At 35.0% G+C, this 24654-nt stretch overlaps 1 protein-coding gene and 1 non-coding gene across 7 annotated transcripts in view; both read left to right on the top strand.

The window, feature by feature from the left end:
• Positions 1 to 24169, top strand: part of STAM (signal transducing adaptor molecule) — an 81135-nt gene extending 56966 nt beyond the window's left edge. For all 6 annotated transcript variants that reach the window (XM_072825658.1, XM_072825656.1, XM_072825654.1 and 3 more), the window contains 7 exons: positions 1203 to 1297; positions 5334 to 5422; positions 7205 to 7292; positions 7509 to 7563; positions 8122 to 8275; positions 10496 to 10671; positions 22281 to 24169. In XM_072825658.1, the coding sequence (XP_072681759.1) occupies positions 1203 to 1297; positions 5334 to 5422; positions 7205 to 7292; positions 7509 to 7563; positions 8122 to 8275; positions 10496 to 10671; positions 22281 to 22512 (889 nt within the window). In that variant the 3' untranslated portion in view covers positions 22513 to 24169. The remainder of the gene's footprint in view (positions 1 to 1202; positions 1298 to 5333; positions 5423 to 7204; positions 7293 to 7508; positions 7564 to 8121; positions 8276 to 10495; positions 10672 to 22280) is intronic.
• On the top strand, positions 1458 to 1561 carry LOC140634520 (U6 spliceosomal RNA). Its single transcript, XR_012031965.1, has one exon. It is a non-coding gene; the product is annotated as a U6 spliceosomal RNA (small nuclear RNA).
• Positions 24170 to 24654: the final 485 nt, after the last annotated feature.

The raw sequence follows: 24654 nt of genomic DNA, 5'->3' as shown, positions 1-24654 counted from the left end.
ATATACGTTTACATTATTATGGGAGGTGATTCAATACATCGGTTTTCTTATTTTATTTTGTTTTAAGATTTTATTTATTTATTCATGAGAGACATTTATTCTCTCTGCATAGAGAGAGGCAGAGACACAGGCAGAGGGAGAAGCAGGCTCCATGCAGGGAGTCTGATGCAGGACTCGATCCCGAGACCCCAGGATTACTCCCCGAGCCAAAGGCAGGTGCTTAATTGCTGAGCCACCCAGGCATCCCTGTTTTTTAATTTAAATTCAGTTAATGTAGAGCATATTATTTGTTTCAGAGGTAGAGGTCTAGGATTGATTCACCAGCCTTATATAATACCCAGTACTCATTACATCACATGCCCTCTTTAATGTCCATCACCCAGTTATCCCTCTATGCCTCTCCCCTTCAGCAACTTTGTTTCTGATGAGAACATCTGGCTTTTGACTCTAGTTTTATTTATGTTCACTCAAAAATTGTTACTGATGATTTTTACTGATAATGAAGTACTAACATTTGCAAGTGGTTTTAAAAAATAAATTGTAAAAAATTTAGTTTATTCCTATAGTATCACACTTCTGTTGTTTCTTGAGTAAAAGAAAATGAAGTTTGAGCTGCTTAGCTGGAAATTGCACAAAACCTTGATTGATTCATTCAAAAATGTTCATTGAGAGCTTGCTAGCTTTCCTTATACTAGGCTCCAAGGGTACAATGGTGAACCATGGGATGTATCTGAGAGTGTTCATTGTGAACGTTTTATTATAAACAATGTCATCTGTCATGTTGTTTCTTGTGGGGATGGGAATGTGCGAGTATATACAACAGAGAGCGCTCATTTAGGAATGAATCTGAATTAAGAGCCTATCATTATCTTATTACAAAAGAATCTTACAGTGGAACTCATGAACTACCTGAAGACAAATATAGAGATCTCTCTTTTGGGGAGAAAGTTCACAATCTTGTATTAAATCCTCAAAGCATTTACCAGCCTTCCAAAAGATAAGAGCTGTGTGTTTAAACACTTCTTTAACATCTTTGAGGCTTCATCTTCTATTTGTAATAATGGTACATTCATTTCTTCCCTCATTAGATTTTTGGGGGATTCAAATCCAGTAATAATGCAAGTTAAACACTGTAAAAGGTAGACATTTATAGAGATAAAAATCTTTATTATAATCAGGTATTCTTTTTTGTTCCTCATTAGTGATCCCAACTGGTGGAAAGGTGAAACCCATCAAGGTATGGGGTTATTTCCTTCTAATTTTGTGACTGCTGATCTTACTGCTGAACCAGAAATGAGTAAGTATTTTCTAGTCTGTAAGTGGATGATAATCCACAGTTGTCTTCTAAATGAAAGTTGAGTAAATTCAACTTTATGGAAAGTTATGGAAAGTTACAAGCTGAGCTAGGACTCTCAGGTGATAGTGCCTGCAAAGTGTTTACAAAGATTGCATCTTGTGTGCTTGCTTCTGCAATACATATACTAAAATTGGAGCGATACGGAAATTACAATGGCCCTTGTGCAAGGATGACACACAGATTTATGAAGCATTCCATATTTTCGTATTGTATGTAGTGATAAATCATTAAATTCTACTCCTGAAACCAGTATTGCACTGTATATTAACTAACAGGAATTTATTTATTTTTATTTATTTTTTTTACTAACAGGAATTTAAAAAAATTTTTTTGGTAAAGATTTTATTTATTCATGAGAGAGGCAGAGACATAGAGAGAGGGAGAAGCGCAGGCTCCCTGAAGGAAGCCCGGTGTGGGACTTAATCCCAGTACCCTGGGATCACGCCCGGAGCCAAAGGCAGGCGCTTAACCTCTAGGCCAGTCAGACGTCTCTAAATAAAAATTAAAAAAAAAAAAAAAAAAAGTGCAGCTTACTAGTCAGTAGGTTATTTACCAGAAATCATCTAATTATCTACAAATTGAAATTGTCTACTAAGATTGTCCTTAATCAGATAATTGGGCAGACTGTGGACTTTTTTGTGTGTGTGTGTGTGTTTTGTTTTGTTTTGTTTTGTTTTGTTTTGTTTTGACTGTGGACTTTTCTTTTGAAAAACTAGATATGTGCCATTATAAAACTGCAGATTAAGAAGTGTTATGAAATTTTTGCATTATGTATTTTCATTTTCAGTTGATAAAGTATGACTAGTACAGTGTAATCTTCTAGAGAATTCTTGCTGTTCTAAGATTAAGGCCGTTTCTTTAGTGTCTAGCTCCAAACAGAAGCAGTAGCCTGTAAGCAATATAATGGCTTTCCTAAGCCTCCATGTCAGATAGTCAGAAGGAGCCATAACTAATCATGTAAGTACTTTTTTGTTTGGTTTCCAAACCTGGGCTACTAGGGGAAATAAACTTGGAAGTGGTGCATAGGAGGAAAAGTGATGTTATTGGCAGGCACAATAGTTGCAGGAGATGTAACTAATGATAATCTACCAAAATGTTGGTAGACAGTTCACTATATTTTTACATAATACTATACTTCACTGATCATCATAATGATGAGTGAGGGTCATCAAGATTAAGTCATAACCTCTCTCTATTTTAAGGAAACAGAAATATGTTCTAGTGTAGAAAGATTTTAGTGACTGAAAGATTTAGAATTTTAAGAGTTTTTATGTATAAGTTGGTAAGCTGTAGTTACCTGGCAAAATATCTCACCTCATCTAGTTTTCTAGTGCCAGGAGAAGGGATTAGAGACAGTTACAAGCTGCAGGATGTTTAGGTCTTTTTTAGTTTACAAGAATTTTAAGAAAGGATCTTTGTCTTAGTCATATTTTCATATCCAACAGCATGTCGTACTCTTTTTTTAAAAAAAGATTTTATTCATTTATTTATGAGAAACACAGAGAGGCAGAGATACAGGCAGAGGAAGAAGCGGGCTCCCCAAGGGCACTCAATCCTGGGATTCCAGGATCACACCCTGAACTAAAGGCAGATGTTCAACTGATGAGCCACTCAGGTGTCCCCATAGTACTCAGTCTTACCCAGGATACAGACTATATAAATATTTGTACAAAAGTGATACATAGATGTGTGTGTGTATATTTACATACATGTGTATGTGTGTATATATGTATATATAAAAGAGATACTTTTCTTGAAAAAATTTAGGAACACTTCACTTTGAAGAGAAGGCTTTAACAATAAATCAGACATTACTTTCATCTTTGATGAAATGATGTTGTCTCATAATTATTGCCAAGTTGTCTCATGTCATTTTATGACAGATTTATGAGAGTGACAGATTCCTGATCCCCATTCTAGTAATGGAGCTCTTTTTTGTTAGAGCTCAGAAAATATGTTGTAGAACCCATTTTAAATGGCAATGTATTGTGTGCCAACTTTTTAACCTGGCCTCATGGTAGTGATTTTTTTGTTTTTTGAGGTTTGGGTTTTTTGTTTTTATTTTGTCCTCAATAAGCTATTGGGAAAGATAGAATTGTCTTGGACTTCTGTTCAAGATGAGATCCAAGATCTCCTATGGATCATAGCCAGCTCATCTTTTCCCCCCCAACATATATCAGTGCAGCTTTAAAATGAGTGTTCTGGCTCTTCTTGTGTTTTACTTTAGACTACTGAAAAGAAGAGCAGGAGCAGCAGAGCTTATGTAATGGAATTGTAGTTCTTAGGCTTGGGAAATGAGTATTAGCATGATCTTCATAGCATTATTCTTTATGAGGAAACAAGCCCACTTTACTTAATGTTCAGTAGAAGTACCTGCCCTGCTTAGCTTGTTTTCCTTGTGAAAGTGTAGGAAGATACTGTGAAAAGAGTTTATTTTGTGTACCTATATAATACATACACACATGCATATGCAGAAATATCTCTAGCACATGTCTCTTTTACCCCCATGGGAAAATAAAATCAGCAGAAAGTTTTTGTGTGTATATAGAATTTTACTGTATGGTGACTTGAATGGAAATTAAATTATCTGCATTTTATACAGAAGCATACAACACAGAATACATAAGTGGTATGGGTTCTTGTTCTTAGAGTAAAAAAATCATTAGCCAGATTCCAGTATGTGGGATGGTAGCACCAGATAGATTGGCATTTAAATCCAGGCTGTGTCATACATTAGCTTTCCCTTTGCAAGTGTTTTTAATATTACTAGTGCTGCTGTTAACCGCATTTTTAAAATGGGCATATCTCATAAGATGGCATCAGAGATTGGGACGCCCAGGTGGCTCAGTGGTAGAGCATCTCCCTTCAGCTAAGGGCATGATCCCGTAGTTTTATGGGATCGAGTCCCACATCAGGTTCCCCCCAGAGAGCCTGCTTTTCCCTCTGCCTATGTCTCTGCCTCTCTCTGTGTGTCTCTCATGAATAAATAAATAAAATCTTAAAAAAAAATGGTATAAGAGATTCATTTGGGGGGAAATGTAATATTCTATTATGCACATGTAAAAATTTAATATATTTCCTTTTCTTTCTTAATTCTGCTCTGTTCCCAAACCCCTTCTCATCTTGATTTTTAATATTTTTATTAATACTGATTAACCACATTGGTACAAGGATGAAAAATGCAGAAAAGAATTTCTTTCCTTTAAAGCTGTATGGGCCTCTCAATATTTTGGGGGAGAAAGTTAATTGCTCTATTAATCATAGCTTTATATTTACTAGTTAATGATATATTAAATAGTTTTAAAAGATTGCTTTGTTAAGCAAGAGAAATATGTGCTTCTGGCCAGTGGTTTGCAGATCCCTTCATAATCCCATTTTTATTTCAAAGAATAATGTAACTAAAAAATGCAGGCCAATTCAGTGGAAAATTCAGATCACTACCAATGTCACTTATAAAGTTCTTCACTGACCTGGATGTCGTTCTCTTACTAAAAAGTCTGAGTGGCTTGCCATAGAATGTATAGCTGACTTTAGTTCACTACATGGAAATAGCATGATCTTTCCAATGAGATTTTTTTCTTTGAAAGGACTGGAAATTTAAAAGAGGACTTATTTTAATTTGCAGAGTTCATTTATGACTTGTAAAACTTTACTTTTGGTCCACCGATTTACTAAACTCTCATATGTAGTAGGTGATTAATCTTTGTTTCAGAAACACATCTCTTATTTTTAATGAAGTATCTATTATGGAAAATGTAAAATCTTTAGAAGAGAAAATTAAGAAATCTTCATAGAATTCCATAAAATAATGTTCTCTTATTATTGCCTAAATCTGTAGTTTAATGATTCCTTAAATTGAGTCTCCCAAATTGAAGGGAGTATAAGAAAAATCCAAATTCTCTCATGCAATTTAAAGTACTTAGGATAGAATTTTAAGTTTATTATAAGGAAAAGATAAATATTACATGTTTTGCAGTCAAAACAGAGAAGAAGACGGTACAATTTAGTGATGATGTTCAAGTAGAAACAATAGAGCCAGAACCGGAGCAAGCCTTTATTGATGAAGTAAGTGATTTCCTCCATGAGAGTGGTTCATACTTGGTATTGAAGTTGAAGTACCTGTTAGTCTTCTTCAAAAATTTGATTACTTGATTAATGCTTGTATTTTATGTTCTGAAACTCAAGCAATATAGACAAAGCAAAGATTATCCATGAAACTGTCTTCTCTAGTCCCATTCTGTACCTCAATATTTAAAATTCCTGCTTAGTATTCATAGAATGGGTTTATATGATTAATTCTTTTACTATTGGAACTTAGGTTGTTTGCAGTTTTTTGTTTTTTAAATTTTTTTTATTGCTAACACAACTGTTGTGAAATTTTTTTTGGATAGAATATATTTAATAGAATATGTGGCTTTTATTTGTGAAGATCAGTATTTAATGTTCTGGAAAGTACATCCTTTTTAACATTTTAAACTTATGATGAAAAATGACATGTCCTCTTTAAGATATTTGAAAGGATTTTATAGATTTTCAGGCTTCTAAAAAAAAAAAAAAAAGATTTTCAGGCTTCTTTGGGAGGAGCCATAAACAGAAAGTCTGATTTGTGTTGTTTTAGAGAAGCTGTAGAAGACTGTGCTGAGAGCCAGGGAATCTGACTGATGGGGAGTATTATGTTTGGCCAGTTGTATTACATAAGAGGATATGTGTACAGTAGTCAGCCTAGTTGTCTGAATAGAAATCTCATTTCTCGGATATTAGATCATTTCAAATAGGGTATAATATTCTGTGAACAAATAAAACAAAAATTATCCACGTTAATTGATTCTCATGTTACTCCCACTTCCCCCCTTTTTTTTTCTGTAGGCAAACTTCTGACACCATCCTCTTTAAGGCCATTTAAAATGAAAATTGTGAATCTTTTACATTGAAAAATAGTATCCATTTCAAGATACAAAATTCTTTTGACTTTAGAAGAGTTTTTTATATACTTATGTTGCTTTCACTGTCCAGTGACCATTTATCTCTCAAGCTGTTCTTTGCAGAAACATAGGTTTTGTTTTGATTTAAATGACTGCTTAGAATTGGTAGTCTTACATTACTTACCTAATATACCTATGTTTAGTAACATAGCCATGTAAAAACCATGCATGGATAAAACTTAGTAATTATTACAGTATTATTTTTTGGTACATGAGATCATTATTTTGATTTTTAAAAACTTACATATGAGTATATATATACTTGTGTAATAGATAGATATATTTATGTAATGATGGCTTCATTAGTTCCTTTGGTTTTTACAAGGAAAGATTCTGAAATAGATCTGAGTACTTGCTTTGAGATGCTTTTCCAGCCTTCTCACATGGGAAAACAGAGAAACTACAAATCTTCCTCCTTCCATAGCTGAGCTATGCCTCGCCAAAACAGCTGCTGCATTCACCATGGTAGAAAAATAATAACGAGTTGTTAGTCACAAGCAATGCCATTTTGAGAGAGAAGTTACACCTGTCAACATGGCAAGACTACAGCTGCTCCAAAACAAAATGACACAAATCCATAAGCATGACATAACAGATTGAAGAACTCACACATTGTAAGTTTAAATATGGCTCTTTATTCTGATTTAAGAAAGTCTCTGCAGTTTTGAAAGTAAGTAGGAAGAACTTTCAAGGCTCTGACACACATGGTATGAAAGAGAATGCACAGATACTAAATACATAAAAGCAAAATTGGAATCCCATATGAATCACAAACATTCTCTATCATTAATTAATGAGGTGAGACCCTAGTGTTGCCTAAGGATTTATTGCTTCTCCTATTAACTATTTAAAAATACTCTTGTAGGACAAAATGGACCAATTGCTACAGATGTTGCAAAGTACAGATCCCAGTGATGACCAACCAGATCTTCCAGAGTTACTTCATCTTGAAGGTAAACTTGCCATTAGCCTTACACATAAAGAATAATTAGAGGCTATATAGTGTTCTGTTATAGAATGGCTTTATATTTAAATAAAATTGAGAATTATAAGAAAAAGTTAACATTTTTCACTCCTCTATAACCTAGTCTCACTTATATGAATATCCATGAGAGAGATGCTTCTTTTTGCTATGTTTTCTTATATTTCTTTAAATCTTGTTATCTTAGCAATGTGTCACCAGATGGGACCGCTCATTGATGAAAAGCTGGAAGATATTGATAGGTAAAAGAACACATGCTATATCTATACTTTTTATCTTTCCTGAAGTTCTTTTTAAGTGCATATGGGGATAGGTGTACTTTTTTATTATTATTTTAAAGATATGCCAAAAGAATCAGTTCTCCTTCCGTTGTTTTCCACTATAGATATGGGGATTAGAATTAGACGTATCTATTTTTTAAGGTGAACATTTATTTCACCTTAATTATATTAGTCTTTTAAAAAAAATGGTAATTTACTGTAATCATTATAATGCTATAAATGGCATTACCAGAGCCCACAAATGACCTACCCATCTGTTATTTACTAGGGACACCTAGTTATTTCAAGGTAAAGTCAAGTATAATAAGCTAAAGTTCTCCCAGCACAATACCATAAACAATTTTGGTTGCCTTGGAGCTAAAATACAGGGTATTTTCTGCCATAAGGTTAAATTTTTAGTAATGTCTACTTAATATTTTTGCTATTTTTATGTCTTCTTATTTAGAACAGTGTATTATTTAAATAATACAATTGTGTTTGAAATTACTGTGTGTTTGAAATTGCTATGTAATATTTCAGAAAACATTCAGAACTCTCAGAACTTAATGTTAAAGTGATGGAAGCACTTTCATTGTATACCAAGTTAATGAATGAAGATCCAATGTATTCGATGTATGCAAAATTACAGAATCAGCAGTATTATATGCAGTCATCTGGTGTTTCTGGTTCTCAGGTAAGCTTTTAAAAATTAAGTATGTCATTTTATTTTATTTTATAATCTTATTTTAAGATTTTGTTTTAGAGCATGTGAACCAGGGGGACAGGGCAGAGAGAGAGGGAAGGAGAGAATCTCAAGCAGTATCATACTTGCTGAGTGTGGAGCCGGATGCAGGGTTTGATCTTAGACCTTGAGATCATGACCTGAACCAAAAATCAAGAGTTGGACACTTCTTGATTGAGCCTCCCAGGTGTTTATTAAGATATCATTTTAAGTTCTCAATATATTTGAGATTATTTGGAATAGCTGTGTTTTTGTAAGATGTGAAACTTTCTAAAACTAATCTTAGAATAAAGTTTAAAAGAATTTTTTACTTGACAAATACATGTGTATAATACACTATTCCAAATATTCCTTTTAAAAAATTGCTTTTCTTCAAGGAGATACATCAGAATCATTAATCAAACTTCAAAAAAAAATTTCAGGTTCCTTGGCCCTACCCCAAACCTACTGAATCAGAATATTCAAGAATAAGGTTCAAGTATCTATATATTTTTAAAACTTCATATGTAATTATCTGGTTAAGAACCACATTTTTTGGTCTGAGTAAAATATCTATTACTAAATTTTTCTGAGTATTTACATTTTAGGTTTTATAGTAAAATGCTTTAATCTGAGTTTTCCTCTTCCATTACATGAGAAGGCATAGAATATAAAATAGAGCCCTTTTCCCCTTTATTCATTGTAATCAACTATTTCAAGAGCCCCTTTTCCACAAACTCAGAGAGTTTACTATATAGGGAATAATTAGCTAAGTGCTCCATCTACTCATACAGAGTATGAGTAACTGAGGAAATAAACTTTATGCATATTTTTTCTTAAAATGGCCCACTTCCCCTGAAATGAAGGGTCAGATTCTGGAATTGAACAGCCAGACTTGAGCAACACGGGGATAGGTGATACCTACTCATGGCTCTTGATTCCAGTTTGAGGGAAAGAACAACACAAAATTCTTGCATGTTTCGATTGGAAAGTACAAAAAAATAATGCATTTGAGAAGGCTGGAATAGCTCCATTTATAATTAAGACCTTCTGTATTCTGATGTATGGTGAGGCGAGTCTCTTATGGCTTAAAAGAACTGCTAAGATCATTTTATCTCCTGGTGACTATGTTACTACTATCTTAACAGCTGGTAAGAATCTCACTACATAAACAATGGGAGTTCTCCTTGTAAACGTGAAATGGAGGGATCTAATTAATACAACAGAGAATTAGAATATTAAGTTTAAGATTTTGGGCATTTAAGAGGTCAGTCTCTTTTGATTAAAGTAAGTATAGTTTATAGATGCATGAATGGTCAAACAATAGCCCAAAGACTAAATGCAGCCTCCCAGCCATTTTTTTTTTTTTATAAACCTTTACTGTAACGTAGCCATTCTCATTCATTTATACATTGTTTCTGACTGCTTTCTATATGGTCAGAGTTCAGAGAGGCCCACAAAGCCTAACGTATTTACTATCTGGACTTTTGCAAAAATGTTTGTTGACCCCTCCTTTTGAAAGTTAGGTGCTTTGTGTTTACTAAACTGTAATGGAAATACATATACCTATAAGCAAATGAAGTCTGTTGACTTGATTTTTTTATTTTTAATTTTTTTTATTTTTATTTTTTTTAATTTTTATTTATTTTATGATAGTCACAGAGAGAGAGAGAGAGAGGCAGAGACACAGGCAGAGGGAGAAGCAGGCTCCATGCACCGGGAGCCTGACGTGGGATTCGATCCCGGGTCTCCAGGATCGCGCCCTGGGCCAAAGGCAGGCGCTAAACCACTGCGCCACCCAGGGATCCCGAAGTCTGTTGACTTGAAACAGTGAATTCAAAGACACTTCTTAAGCATTTTTGGGGGATTTCTTTTAGGGAAGTACTTAAAATATCAATATGGAAAGAGAAATGATATTAGTATAAAGTTTCAAAGTAAGTTCCTTCAGTGCTTCTATATGAGATAAACATGAACTTAGCTCATGTTTACCTAAGAACAAAAATCAAAAGCCCACATCACTGAAAAGTATTTTTTAAAATGCCTATCAAAAGAAGTAACTTTTAGAAAGATTTCAGAGATTTCACTGTGTTCACTTTGTAACTGAATGCCTATACAAAGAAATTTTGGCATACCTATTAAAATCTTAGAAAATGTAAAAAAAAAATTTTTTTTTTTTTTCATGAACTGTTCTAGGTATATCCAGGACCTCCTCAAAGTGGTACTTACCTGGTTGCAGGGAGTGCACAGATGAGCCATCTCCAGAGCTACAGTCTTCCCCCAGAGCAACTGTCTTCTCTCAGCCAAGGAGCAGTTCCACCATCTGTAAACCCAGCTCTTTCCAGTCAGCAGACTCAGGCTTCTTACCCTAAGTAATTTGATTTTTTACTATTTTCTTACTTTTGTTTGGAGTTACTATTATAACTCTTAAATGTCCCAAATCACCTGTAACCATAAGAGCTGCATGAGTAAAACCTAGGATAGATGCCATCACTTAATACCAGATGGTCAGCCCTGTTTGTGGTGATGAGTGGGTTTTATATGAACCTCTGCAGTATTGCATTACTGACCAGCAAGCTAGTCTTCTGTCTTACTACTCACTGAACTGCTATATTCAGGTCTTGGTTCTGTATTTTTAAAATTTCTTATAATTTTTCTTTTTATCTAGGTGAAATTGGCATATAAACTTACATAAGTTTCAGATGTACATTTTAATTCTCTATCTGTATGTGCTATAAAGTGATTGCTTCTAAAAGTCTAGTTACATCCATCACCATTCATTTTACCTCCTTCACCCATTCCACCTGTTCCCTTGCCCTCTTTTTCTCTGGTAACATCCAGTTTTCTTTGTGGGTTTGGTTTGGCTTGGCTTGGCTTGGCTGTTGTGGTTTTTTTTTTGTTTTGTTTTGTTTTTTTTTAGATTCCACATTTGAGTGAAATCATACACTATTTGTCTTTCTCTATATGACTTATTTCACTTAGCATAACATAATACTTTTAATGTCTCAAATGGCAAGACTTCTTTACTCCTGAGTAGTATATGTATACTACATACAGTACTGTATACACACACAAAGGCATATGCCACACATCTTTATCGATTAATTTGTCAGTGGACATTTTGATTATTTCCATTTCTTGGTTCTTGTAAATAAACTTACAGTGAACACAAGGTTGGATATATTTTTCCGAATCAATATTTTTGTATTCCTCAGATAATACCCAGAAGGGGAACAGCTGAATCATATAATCATTCTATTTTTAATTTTTTAGGGAATCTCCATACTGTTGGCTACACCACTTTACATCCCCACCACAGTGTATGATGGTTCCCTTTTTTGTACTGCCTTATCAATACTTCTTTCTTGTCTTTTCGATAATACCCATTTTAATTGGTGTGAGAGGATATCTCATTGTGATTTATATTTGCATTTCCATAATTACTGATGTGGAATGAATATTTTTCCTGTGTCTGTTGGCCATTTTTATGTCTTCTTTGGAAAAATGTTTATTCAGATCATCTGCCCACTTTTTAAATTGGGTTTTCTCTTCCTTTGTTGAGTTATGTGAATTCTTTATATATCTTGGATATTAATCCCCTGTCAGATATATGATTTGCAAAAACTTTCTCCCATTCAGTAGGTTACCTTTTCTTTTTTTTTTTTTTTACCTTTTCATTTTAATGATGGTTACCTCTGTGCAGAAGCTGTTTATTTTGTTATAATCCCATTCATTTATTTTTTTCTTTTATTTCACTTGCCTTTAGAGCCAGATCCCCAGAGATATTGCTAAGACTGATGTCAAAGAGCTTATTACTCCTGTGTTTACTTCTAGGAAATTTATGGTGATCAAGTTTTATATTCAAGTCTTTAATCCATTTTTTTTAAGATTTTATTTATTGATTGATGAGAGACAGAGAGAAAGAGGCAGAGATATAGGCAGAGGGAGAAGCAGGCTCCACCCAGGAAGCCTGATGCGGGATTGGATCCCTGGACTCCAGGATCATGCCCCAAGCCAAAAGCAGATGCTCAACCACTGAGCCACCAGCGTCCCAGTTTTGAATTAATTTTTGTGTATGGTATAAGCTGGTAGCCTAGTTTCATTCTTTTGCATTTGGCTGTCTAGTATCGCTGGCACCATTTACTGAAGATGCATCCTTTTTTACAGTGTACGTTCTTGGCTTTTTTGTTGTAAGTTAATTGTCCATGTGTATAGGCGTAATTCTGAGCTTTCAGTTCTGTCCCACTGATTTCTGTGTCTCTTTTTATACTGATACTGCACTGTTTTGGTTTTTGTAGTTTTGTAGTATAGTTTGAAATCAGGCAGCACGATATCTCCAGCTTTGTTGTTGTTTCTCAAGATTGCTTTGGCTATACAGGATCTTTTTTGGTTCCATACAAATTTTAGAACTGTTTGTTCTAGATCTGTGAAAAATGCCCTTGGAATTTCAATAGAGGTTGTAATGAATCTGTAGATGGCTTTGGATAGTATGGAGATTTAACAATATTAATTCTCCTAACATGTGAGCACAGAATATTTTTCCATTTATTTGTGTCATCTTTAATTTCTTTCATCATGCCTTATAGTTTTCTGTACAGGTCTTTCACCTTCTTGGTTAAATTTTTTTCTAGGTATCTTATTCTTTTTGATGTAGCTATAAGTAGGATTATTTTCTTAGTTTCTCTTTCTAATAAGTCATTAGTGTATATAAGAAATGCCACAATTCTGTATATTGATTTTGTGTGTTTACAAAATCTTCAAGCATCTTTGACCACTGGATTCATGTATTCTAACAATTTTTTGGTGGTGTCTTTTGGTTTATCTACATATAGTATCCTATCATCATCTGCTAATGATAGTTTTACTTCTTACTTTCCCATTTGGATGCATTTCCTTTCCTTTTCCTTTTCCCTTTCCCTTTCTTTTTTCTTTTCTTTTCTTTCCTTTCCCTTCCTTCTTTTTATTTTTCGGCTTAATTGCTGTGGCTAGGACTTCCAATAGTATGCTGAATAAAAGTGGCTAGAGTGGGCATCGTTGTCTTGTTCCTGACCTTAGAAGAAAAGCTTTCTTCAGCCTTTTCCTTTGGGTATAGTGTTACTGTGGCTGTGTCATTATGTCTTTTCTTATGTCGAGTAATGGTCCCTCTGTATGGATACTGTGTTTCATCAAATGCTTTTCTGCATCTATGAAAATGATACAATTAAAAAAAATTTTTTTTGAGTGGGGGAGGGGGTGTTGATGGGAGGCATAAAGGGAGTGATAGAATCTTAAGCAGGCTTCATGCTGGGGCTGGATCCAAGACCCTGAGATCATGACCTTAGCCGAAATCAGGAGTTGGGCCTTAACCCATAGAGCCACTCGGGTGCCCCTGAAATGATCGTGATTTTTATCCTTAGTTTTGTTAAAGTAGTATATCATGTTGTTTGATTTGTGGTTATTGAGACATACTTGCATTTCTGGAATGAATACCACTTGGTATCATAGTATATGATCCTTTTAATATATTGATGAATTTGGTTTGCTAATATTTTGCTGAGGATTTTTGCATCAGTGTTCATCAGTGATAGGCTTGTAATTAGTGTGTGTGTGTGTGTGTGTGTGTGTGTGGTTGGTTTCCTTATCTGGTTTTGGTATGGGGGGGTGGTAAGGCTGGCATCATAAATTGATTTTTGGAAGTATTCTCTCCTTTTCAGTTTTTTGGAAGAGTTGGAGAAGAAGTATAGGTATTAAATTTTCTTTATGTTTGCTAGAATTCATCAGTGAAGCTGTTTGGTCTTAGACTTCTGTTTGTTGAGAGGTTTTTTATTGCTGATTCCATCTTTACTACTATTAATCGATCTACTCCGATTTTCTGTTTTTCTGTGATTCACTTGTAGAAGATTGTTTCAAGTAACTTCCATTTTTTTCTACATTTCAAGTAGTAGTTGCTGCTTATCCTTTGTATTTTTGTGGTGTCAGTCAAAACTCTTTTCATTTCTGATTTTGTTTATTAGATCCTTCTCTTTCTCTTGGTTCATCTAGCTAAGGTTTGAGTTTATCTAATTATTGCGGTTATAGTTAATTTTACTATTTTTGTATTTTTTTTAAAGATTTTATTTATTCATGAGAAACAGAGAGAGGCAGAGACAGAGGCAGAGGAGGAGCAGGCTGCATGCAAAGAGCCCGATGTGGGACTTGATCCCAGGATTCCAGGATCACTCCCTGAGTCAAAAAAGGCAGGCGCTCAACTGCTGAGCCACTCCGGCATCCCCTATTTTTGTATTTTAATCTTCCTACTTGTATAAGTGATTTTTTCTACCTTTACTCTATATTTACTTTTTCCAATGAGATTTTTACTTTTGTATGTTTTCTTCTTATTAGTGCCATTTCTTTTCAGGTTAAAGTCATCTCCTTAACATTTCTTGTGAAACCAAGTTTAGTGGTGATGAATTTCTTTAGCTTTTGCTTATCTAGAAAACTTTTCATCTCTCCGATTCTGAATGATAATCTTGCTGGGTAGAGAATTCTTGATTGTAGTGTTTTTTCTCTTAGCCCTATGAATACTGTCTTCTGTTCCGCTGTTTCTGCTGAAAAATCTGCTGATAGCCTTATGGGGGGTTCTCTTGTATGAAATAACTTTTTTTTCTCTTGTTGCTTTTAGGATTTTCTCTTTATCTTTCACTTTCACCATTTTAATTATAACGTGTCCTGGTGTAGATCTTTTGGGTTCATATTCTTGGGAACTCTCTTAAGCTTCTTGGACCTGTGTGTTCATTTCATTCTCCAGATTAGGGAAATTTTCAGCTATTCTTTTTTCAAATAAGTTTTTTGGTATTTTCTTTCTGTCTCCTCTTTATGGGACCCCATAATGAGAATGCTATTCTTGGTATTTTACTAAAGGTTTTCTTTTCATTCTTTTTTTCTATTCCTTCTGGATGAATTCTCATTGTTTTGTATTCCAATTTTGGATTCACCCAGCCTGCTGTTGTACCTCTCCAGTATATTTTTCAGTTCAGTTATTGTATTTTTCATTTCTGTAACTTTTGTTGGGTACTTTCTTATATTTTCTATCTCTCTGTTGAATATATCACTGTTCACCCATTCTTCTGGGTGTGATGAACTTCTTTATGACCATTACTTTAATTCTGTCAGATTGCTTATTGCTCTTTCATTAATGTCTTTTTCTGGTATTTTTCCATGTTATTTCATTGGAACATATTCCTCTGTTTCTTCTTTTGGCCTAACTGTTCATTTCTTTGTATTAGGTAAATTAACTACCTGTGTTGATCTTGAAGGAGTGACCTTGTGTAGTAAATAGCATATAGAAGACAGAAGCATAATCCCGTCTGAGCAGAGCTAGATGCTCATAGGATGTCCCCTATGTAGATTATACATGCTTCTCTGCTGTGTCAGGGCCCAGTCTGGGGTGTGGAGGTGGGTGGGGCTGGTGCCTGATTGGGCTGTGCATCACAGATGTGCTGTGTCAGGGTGGTAGGTGGGGCTGTTGTCCTGGCATGATGGTTCCTCATGGTTGTGCTGTGGTTGTGGGCAGAGTTCTCCACTGGACATGACTACTGGCTCTAGCAGGTTAAAAGGATAGTTCCAACATGGTACTTGCTAACACAGACATTGGCAAGGTACAGTGAGGTCACTAATATGGCTCATACCAGTATCTGTGTTCCTGAAGAAAATCCCAGCAGTTTCCTGCTTCTCTGGCAGGCACTTCAAGATTAGTAAGTGGTTCTTGTTTACATATGGTCTAGGCACTTTTCAAATTGGTATTGTAGTGCTGGATTTTGAGTGAGTCTGCATGACTAGACCTTTAAGAACAAGTTCTTTGTGCCCTATAGTCTGTGTTTTTCCTGGATAGAAGTGCCGTAGGTTTTCAAAGCCCAACATTTTGGGGACTCCCCTCATGCAGGATCTAAAGGTTAATTTCTCCTCAGGGAAAATGTATATATATTTGAGATCTCTCTCAATTGTAGATCAAAGTGCCTGGGATGGGTTTTTTTTTTTTTGTCCACATGGTCTGCCTCTCCTGCCTGTCTCAATGGTTTTTGTCCTTTGTTGCACAGGTTCTGTTTTTCCAGTTTTCTGATCTTTTTCAGAGTAAATTGTTTCATATGTAGTTGTGTATTTGTTACATTCATGAAATGGAGTGACTTTAGGGCCATCTTGAGCCCAGCCCTTAATCTTTTTTTGTTTGAGTATATGATGCTACTTCAAGGACTTAAATGAAACTTAAATTTGATAACTATAATTTATCCTCCACAAACTTCATATAAAATCTAAATGTTTTTATCATTATTGTTTTAGAATTTATAGTTCTGGGATGGCTTGTAAGACAGACATTTCCTTCTTTTTGCCCTGTGTCAGAATTTAGTATATTATAACAAGATAAACCTTTGAAAGGAGGTACAAGAAGCCGTATGCCTGTATAGTTCATGCATCAGGTAGCTGAGTATGACATGACAGACCCATATTTTGGCTCTTTACTTATAATGCCTCCTAGCACATAGTTAATGATTATATATGATAAAATGTCTAATTATAGAAGTGTTTCTTCTGCTTCAGTAGGGCCCTAAACCAAAGTCTTTCTTTTGAAGTGAAGAAAAGATAGACATTAGGAAGTCAGCAGTGTGTCATTCTAGACGTCATGATATTCTGACTCACAACAGAAGTATTTTGTATGTTCACAGGCCTGTGCCTGTGTACATAGGCACAATTTGTATAAACCTATCCATCAGTGTTGAAGTTGTCCAGAAATGCCAACATATTGCCATCATTGTTGTATTATTCATTTTCAGAAAAGTCACACTGGGGATTCTTGGGGATTTTCACACATCATTTTGTGGTCACATCTAATATTCCTAAATGACATTAAGAAGAAGGGTAATGAAGCCTATTATAGGCACCAAAAAACAGGTCATTTTCTACTGGGTTGTATAGCATAGGGATAAAAAGTTAGGTATAATAGCTTTTTCTCTTCTAGGACTTTTTAAAATTTTAAGTTGAAATTTGATGAAAACGAATACACTTATATGGAAAATAAGCAGATTGGTGGGAAATAACATGCTTTTTAAAAACTAGATACAAAGCAGGTAGGCATTGTTGAGAATGTGCATAGATACTTTATTATTAGCTAGAAATGCTACCTCTTTCCCAGCTAGTCTGTTGTTACTGTGTTATATACTGCTGTAGCATCCTTGTTCCTAGAGCTTGCTTGGAAACCATTCTTAGGTCAGGCCCATAGAGATAATTTATCGGCAGGTGCTTAAACTGTGTTATGCTATAGCGCTGAAGCATCCTCTTGCTTTTTTGATGTGGGTTGCTGTATCTGCTTCTGCAGTGAAGATGTGAAATCCTGGTGTAGGGTCCTGCTCTGTATTCCGGGCCCTGATTCCACTGATACACTGTAGCTATCAATATCATCTCTTAAGAAACACATGTATATTTCAATAGGTGCCTTTTGTAGAGTATTTCCTTGAAATATTTAGCCCTCTTTACCTGGCAGATTCCTATTCTTATTCTTAGTTGACCTTCATCTTTACTAGAGCACCTGTTTCCCCTTTCCTGCCTCTCCCAACACTGTTCCTCTTTTGTTGCTGTCACAGGACCCCAGCATACCTCCTGCCTTTCACTTTTTTACTTGTTTATATCCCCCCTGATCTATTATATATTGAGAGCTAGTGCTAGATCTCTTTAACCTTTGTGTGCATGCTGTATAGCACAGTTTTATACCTGCTGGAAACTCAGTGGGTATTTGATAAATAAATGTTCAAATATTGATGGGAATTTCAAGTGCTCTATTAAGCCAACGAGATATATTTTTTAAATTCCTTGCAAAGGCTTCACAAAGGCTTTAAGGAAGTTTTTAAATATACATATGTATTATTCATATTTATATTTTACTATTTATATTATATAGTTTTAAAAAGATATATGCATACACAAATACATATATAACATATATTTATAAATACATAAAAATTAGAGTTACGTGTTTAAATGAGAAAATTGATAACAAAGTAAATGTAGGATAACAAAATTGAGAGGAGCAAGAATTGAGTTTGGAAGTATGCTTGATAGAGAAGTACTACATATTTGACTTAAGCTTTTTAATTACAGATGACAGTCAATGAGGAATAATTTTTATTTCTATTTTTGGTAGGCAGGCTTTTAAGTGTCCCTCAGTTCATACCTAGATGGCCATTTCTTAATCATTTACATATAATTTTGGTTTTAGGGTTATCATTTGTCCAGAGTTCTGTCACCCTGGGACAATCTTATAATTTAGTAAAGTGGTACTAGATGCAGTTTCCTAAACCTGCCTGTAGCAGTGATGACAGTGATAGTATTAAGATGAGCAGAGCTATGTACTGGTTTCTTATTTCAATTTATTTCTGTTAAACAGATGTTTACTGAACATTTCATCTGTGCCATTATGACTTAAGAGTGTTTTCCAGTTTTATTGAGATACAACTGACATTAAAAAAAAATTGTGTAAGTTTGAGGTATACAGTTTATTGATTTGGTATATTTATATATTATAAAATGATTACCACTCCACCATAGTATTTGCTACCACCTTCATCCCCTCCATTAGTTACAATTTATGTGTGTGTGTAGTGTGTGTGTGTGTTTGTGTGTGTGTGTGATGAGAACATTTAAGATTAACCCTTAGCAGCATTCATTCATGTATATGATACAGTATTATTAGCTAGAACTACCATGCTTTATATTAGGTCCCCAAACTTGGTCATCTTATAAATGAAGATGTGTACCCTTTGTTCAGTATTTCCCCATTTTCTGCAACCCCCATGCCCTGGTAACCATTTAAGTGAGATCATATGGTATTTGTCTTTCTGTATCTTATTTCACTTAGCATAATGTTCTCCTGTCTCATCCAAGTTGTAACAAGTGACAGGATTACTTTCTTTGTCCTGGCTGATAATGTTTCATTGTGTGTGTGTGTGTGTGTGTGTGTGTGTGTGTGTGTGTGTGTGTGTGTATGCGCGCGCGCGCGCGCGTACCCCACATCTTTATTCATGCAATGGTAAACATTTAGGTTGTTTTCATATCTTGGCTATTGTGAGCCATTGCTGCAGTGAAAATGGAAGGGCAGATATCTCTATGAGGTCCTGATTTCCATTCCTTTGGATATATATCCAGACATGGGACTATTGTATCATATGGTAGTTCTATTTTTAATTCTGGGGGGAACCTTCATACTGTTCTCTATAGCAGCTACACCAGTTTACATTCCCAGCAACACTGCTCAAGGATTCTCTTTTCCCATAGCTACTTTAACAGGTGTGAAGTGATATCTCATTATGGTTTTCATTTCCATTTCCCTGATGATGAGTAATACTGAACACTGTTCATGTACCTACTGCTCATTTTCTGTCTTCTTTGGGAAACTATATATTCATTTCCTCTGCTCATTTTTTAATCAAGTTGTTAGTTTTTTTGGTGTTGAGTTATATGAGTTCTTTATATAGTGGGTATTAACTTCTTATTAGGTATATGATTTAAAACCATTTTCTCCCATTCTGTAGGTTGCCTTTTCATTTTGTTGATTGTGTCTTTTGCACTGCATTTTAGTTTGACTACATCAAGCTAACATCATTTTTGTTTCTTGTGCTTTTGCTGTTATATCCAGGAAATTGCTGCCAAGACCAATGTCAAACAGCTTTTTCTCTGTTTTCTTCTAGGAGTTTCAGGTCTTCAATATAAGTCTTTAATCCATTTCAAGGTCATTTTTGTGAATGGTATAAGACCGATGTCCAATTTAATTTTTCTGCACATGGTTATCCAGTTCTCTCAGCATCATTTATGGAAGAGGCTGTCCTTTTTTCATTGGGTAGTCTTGGCCCCGTGGTCAAATACTAGCTGACCATTGAATTTCTTAGCCTCAAAGTGCTTACTGGTTATGGTTGGTAGAGGCAGACACAAATATGTAATTATAACAAATTACAAATAGAGGTACTTGCAGCATGATACTTGTAGGTGAACCTTGTGGTTCAGGGAAGATTTACAAGAAAATATGTTCAAGCTATGTTATTCTTAGCCTGGAGGAATAAAGAAAGATTTTTCTATCATTAGTAAAGAGTTGGTAGTATGAAATGGCTTGGTACTCATGGAATGAATAAACTGAGGAATTGTGAAAACACATGGCATGTTTTTGGACATTACCAAACAGTGCACTCTTACTAGAGGATTAAAGTCTTGTGGTGGAACAGAGGAGAGATACCCTCGGAGTTACTGGCAAGGATAATGAATGATTCTATATATAGATATGCTAAAGAGGTTGGGTCTTGTCTGGGAAAGCTTGTTATTAAAGGGCTATAAATGGCAGTAGTATAGATGAATTTTTAGAGGCTAGGTAAGAAGCTGGCAGAGTGGGACATCTGGGTGGTTCAGCGGTTAGGTGTCTGCCTTCGGCTCAGGTTGTGATCCCGGGCTCCTTCGAAGAGCCTGCTTCTTCCTCTGCCTATGTCTCTGCCTCTCTCTCTTTCTGTTTCTGTGTGTCTCTCATGAATAAATAAATCTTTTTTTTTTCTTTTTTTTTTTTCTTTTTTTTTTTTTTAAAGAAGCAGCTGGCAGATTGTGTATATTAGACAACAAATGATTGTCTAATTGCAGGACAAAATGATAAGAGATGGGGAAAAAGTTAATCCTAAATCCTAAAGGAGATTAACTAATGACTGCATATGGGTGACAAGCTGGAGAACTAGGGCAGAGCAGCGATATGTAAGAGAGTATTGGGTAAATTGTGAGTTTTTGCCTGGTGCCTCTTTATCTTATTTCTAGTCTAGGGTTTAAATAAGAACTACTTATTTCTCTGATTGTAGTCACTTCCCAGAGGATCTCATTTAGGTCCATGACTCTGAATACTGGGTGTGTGCTGACTCCTTAATGCGTATTTCTAGTCTTGACCTCTCAGTTGGACTCTAGGCCTGTTATCTTTTGTGACTCTCCTAGGTCTCTCACTTAATGCGTCTATGACTGCACTTTGATTTTCCCTCCCCAGATCTACTGTAGTCCTTATGTGCAGTCTTCCTTTTTAGTGAATGGCTTCTCTCCAAGGTACTCAGTTCTAAAACTTCAGGCACTTAACTACTTCCCATGAGCAAATTTTGATGGCACTGCCTTCAGAATCTGACCCTTTCCTCCCCTCTTTACCATGTCCACCATGGCTCTAATTACCTGTCATCTCTTATCTGGACAATTTCAGTAGCCTCCTTTCAGGTATCCTTGTATCTCTCATTGGCCCAAAGTGAGTCTGTTAAAACCAAAGTCAAATTATATCCGTCTTCTGTCCAAAACCAGCTATTCAGTATCTTCATCTCACTCAGATATAAGCCCAAATCCTTGTTATGGTCTACAAGGCACTACATAGTCTAAGGCTCTCCTCCTCCTTCTGCCACTTGATATTATGGTCTCCTCCCCTTTGCTTGCTCTTGCTTCCATCATGGCCTCTCTTCTGTTCCTTGAACATGCCTGGCATTTTCTCCCCTCAAAGGCTTCTGTATTTACTGTTCTCTTTGCCTGATACACTGACCCCTTTCCCCTGATAATCAATATGACTCCTTTCATGATTTTCAGCTGTCTTTTAAATGTTGTCTTATCTGAGAGGCCTTCCCTTACCACTGCTCATGAACTAGAATCTCTTGTCCCATGTGCTCCTGGTCTTCCTACTGTGATTTCATTTTCTTCGTATCACTTATGACAACTTAACCTATTATAAATTTATCTTTTTTCTCCTACTGGAATTTAAGCTCCCTGACAATAAGGACTCTTTTCACTTCTTTCTTTATGATCTCCCAGTGCCTAAATTAGTGATGTTTGGGTTTGGCTCTTATAGGTATTTAATAAATATTTATGGTCTGGACTGAATGAATGAATGAATGAATGTTTAATGAATGGCTTTCCTATTTATCTCTAAATGGCTATATAAGTCAGTATTGATCTAATCGAGTGTTTTTCCCCCCCTCCACAGCACAATGGTCAGTTCCGTTCAAGGAAATACATATCCCACCCAGGCTTCAGTATATAGTCCTCCTCCTGCTGCTGCTGCTGCTACTGCGGATGTCACTATATACCAGAATGCAGGAACTAATATGTCCCAGGTGCCAAACTATAATTTAACATCATCAACACTGCCTCAGCCAGGAGGCAGTCAACAGCCACCTCAGCCACAGCAACAATATTCTCAGAAGGCTCTGCTATAGGACTTGGGATTCCTCTGTGTGGCAAATACCCGCTAAATGCCGCTGACAATGTTATGAGATTCTTTAATATCTTAAGGTTTGTTTATCCTCAGCTTATAGGAATCTTATCTTGGTCTACAAGTTCAAATATTCAAGAAGGTAGAACTCTCTTCAATTTGCACTGACTTTTTAGAGGTTCTTCCTTCCCCCTCCCCTAGAGGAATGAAACTACTTACAACATTTAATTCCTTTCATAATATGAAAGAATGATACAAGATTATTTGTCTCATGAAATTACCTGGTCTGCAAAAAGTCAAACTTAACAAAAACTGTTGTGGCAAATGTTATGTACATATATTGCTGTGTAACTCCATTAGTGGCCATTTTGAATCACAATGGTGATCATGTGAATATATTTAACACTGTTAAATTAATTTACATTGCTATTTTATTTTAATCATGAACAACTACCATGTTTCATAATGTTTTGTGTAAATTTAAGATAATTACACCATCCCTTTAAACTGCAAGAGAACAAAGCTGTAGCATATTTACATGAAGGCATTATGTTGTCCATGCTTCAGTTTCACATTAAAGTGAACCTTCCTTTGACTAATTGTGAGCTAAACATATGTATTTTATGTCTTTCTGTAGCCTCTGCATACTACTAGCTGTCATCACACCAGCGTACAGTAGCTAAATTTTTGGTTTAATTATAGCAAATGATGACGTTCCCTTTTAAACTTTTACATTTTGGCATGATATTTCAGAATATTGTGGGACCATGAGACAAAATTAAGTAGGATCACATTCTTTATATCTCATTTTTAAAGGAGTAATGTTGATTTACTTTTTCCTAGTTGAAGATAGTAATTAGATTTCTAAGCTGTATACTGTGTTTATTGGTGGCAGTGACACCAAAGATAGAGGCAATGGATAGAAATTTTTAAACTGGAAAGAAAAGATGAATTACACTACATTTTCAAAGTCTCTTGTAATTATTTAGGATATAAACAAAATTTGATTCATCTGTCTTTTCCCACTCTTAGTCTTTTCAATATGTCTTTAACACATTGTATCCTTTAATTGTTCATTAAAATGGTTGTAAGCAGATGTTTCAAAGTATTCTATATTCCTGGTTTTGCTTAATAGTTTGTATATTTATTTATTCTTATCTTTGAAACTGGACTTTTTGGGGCTCCTCTCAAAGTTCTGGTGGAATTATTTTGGCTTCCTATTCAGGAGTATTTTTGAATGCAGGCTTTCTTTTTGACCTACATGAAATACGTTTTCCACTGACATTTTAATCTTATTTATAATTTCCCTACTTGTGCTATACTGTTAATTAATACTAAACAACAGAAAAAATTGAGGTCAGCATTATATTAAATGAATTGACTTAACGTGTTTCACACTAAAAATGAAAATTTAATGTGTATTTTCTAAGACCCTTGTAATCAGGTAGCTTGTTCCTTTCCTTTCTGACAGATGATTCCATCTGTGGCAAGTAATCTTAATGGTGACTAAAGTCAGAGGTTCAAACTTAGAGCGTCATCTTCAACTTCAGTTTGTCAACCTAGTGTTGTGTTATCCTGAGTTTAAAGTATGTTGCTCTCAAAAAATAATTTTAAAACTGGAATTCATACTTTACATTAAAAAAATTTTAATATATTGTGAATCAGACTATAATCTTTTTCATTCCAATTTGAAATGGAAACTACCAGTTAAACTAACTATCTAGTTTAACTGGTAGACGTTTCCCTAAGTCATATTGTATTTTTCTCTTTGTTTTTTGATAGATTTCTGTTTACCAATGGCAAATGTATTATTTATCTTGATATCCTTCATGCTGTATCATCAATTACATAGTCTCTAGTATCCTTTTGAGCTGTAAAAATCAACAAATGCTGAAATGAAAAAAAGCTGCCCTTATTACAACGTATATATTTTTGTTATCTTTTATTAGCCTTATGAAGGTTTAAATAATGAGAACTTAAAATTGATAATAGTTTATGCTTTGCATTTATTTGGTTTAAAAATACCAGTTAGAAAAACTCTAGTTGAAAGGAACCCCTGGATTTTCCTTCATTCAGATGACATGGCAAGGATAGAAATGGGAAAGGATCAGTTAGGAGCACAAATGATTCGTGTACAAATGAATAT

Source organism: Canis lupus, chromosome 5 (genome assembly GCF_048164855.1).
Source record: "Canis lupus baileyi chromosome 5, mCanLup2.hap1, whole genome shotgun sequence".
Classification (NCBI taxonomy): domain Eukaryota; kingdom Metazoa; phylum Chordata; class Mammalia; order Carnivora; family Canidae; genus Canis; species Canis lupus.
The sequence above is the reverse complement of the archived record's forward strand: the minus strand, read 5'-3'. Positions and strand labels throughout refer to the sequence as shown.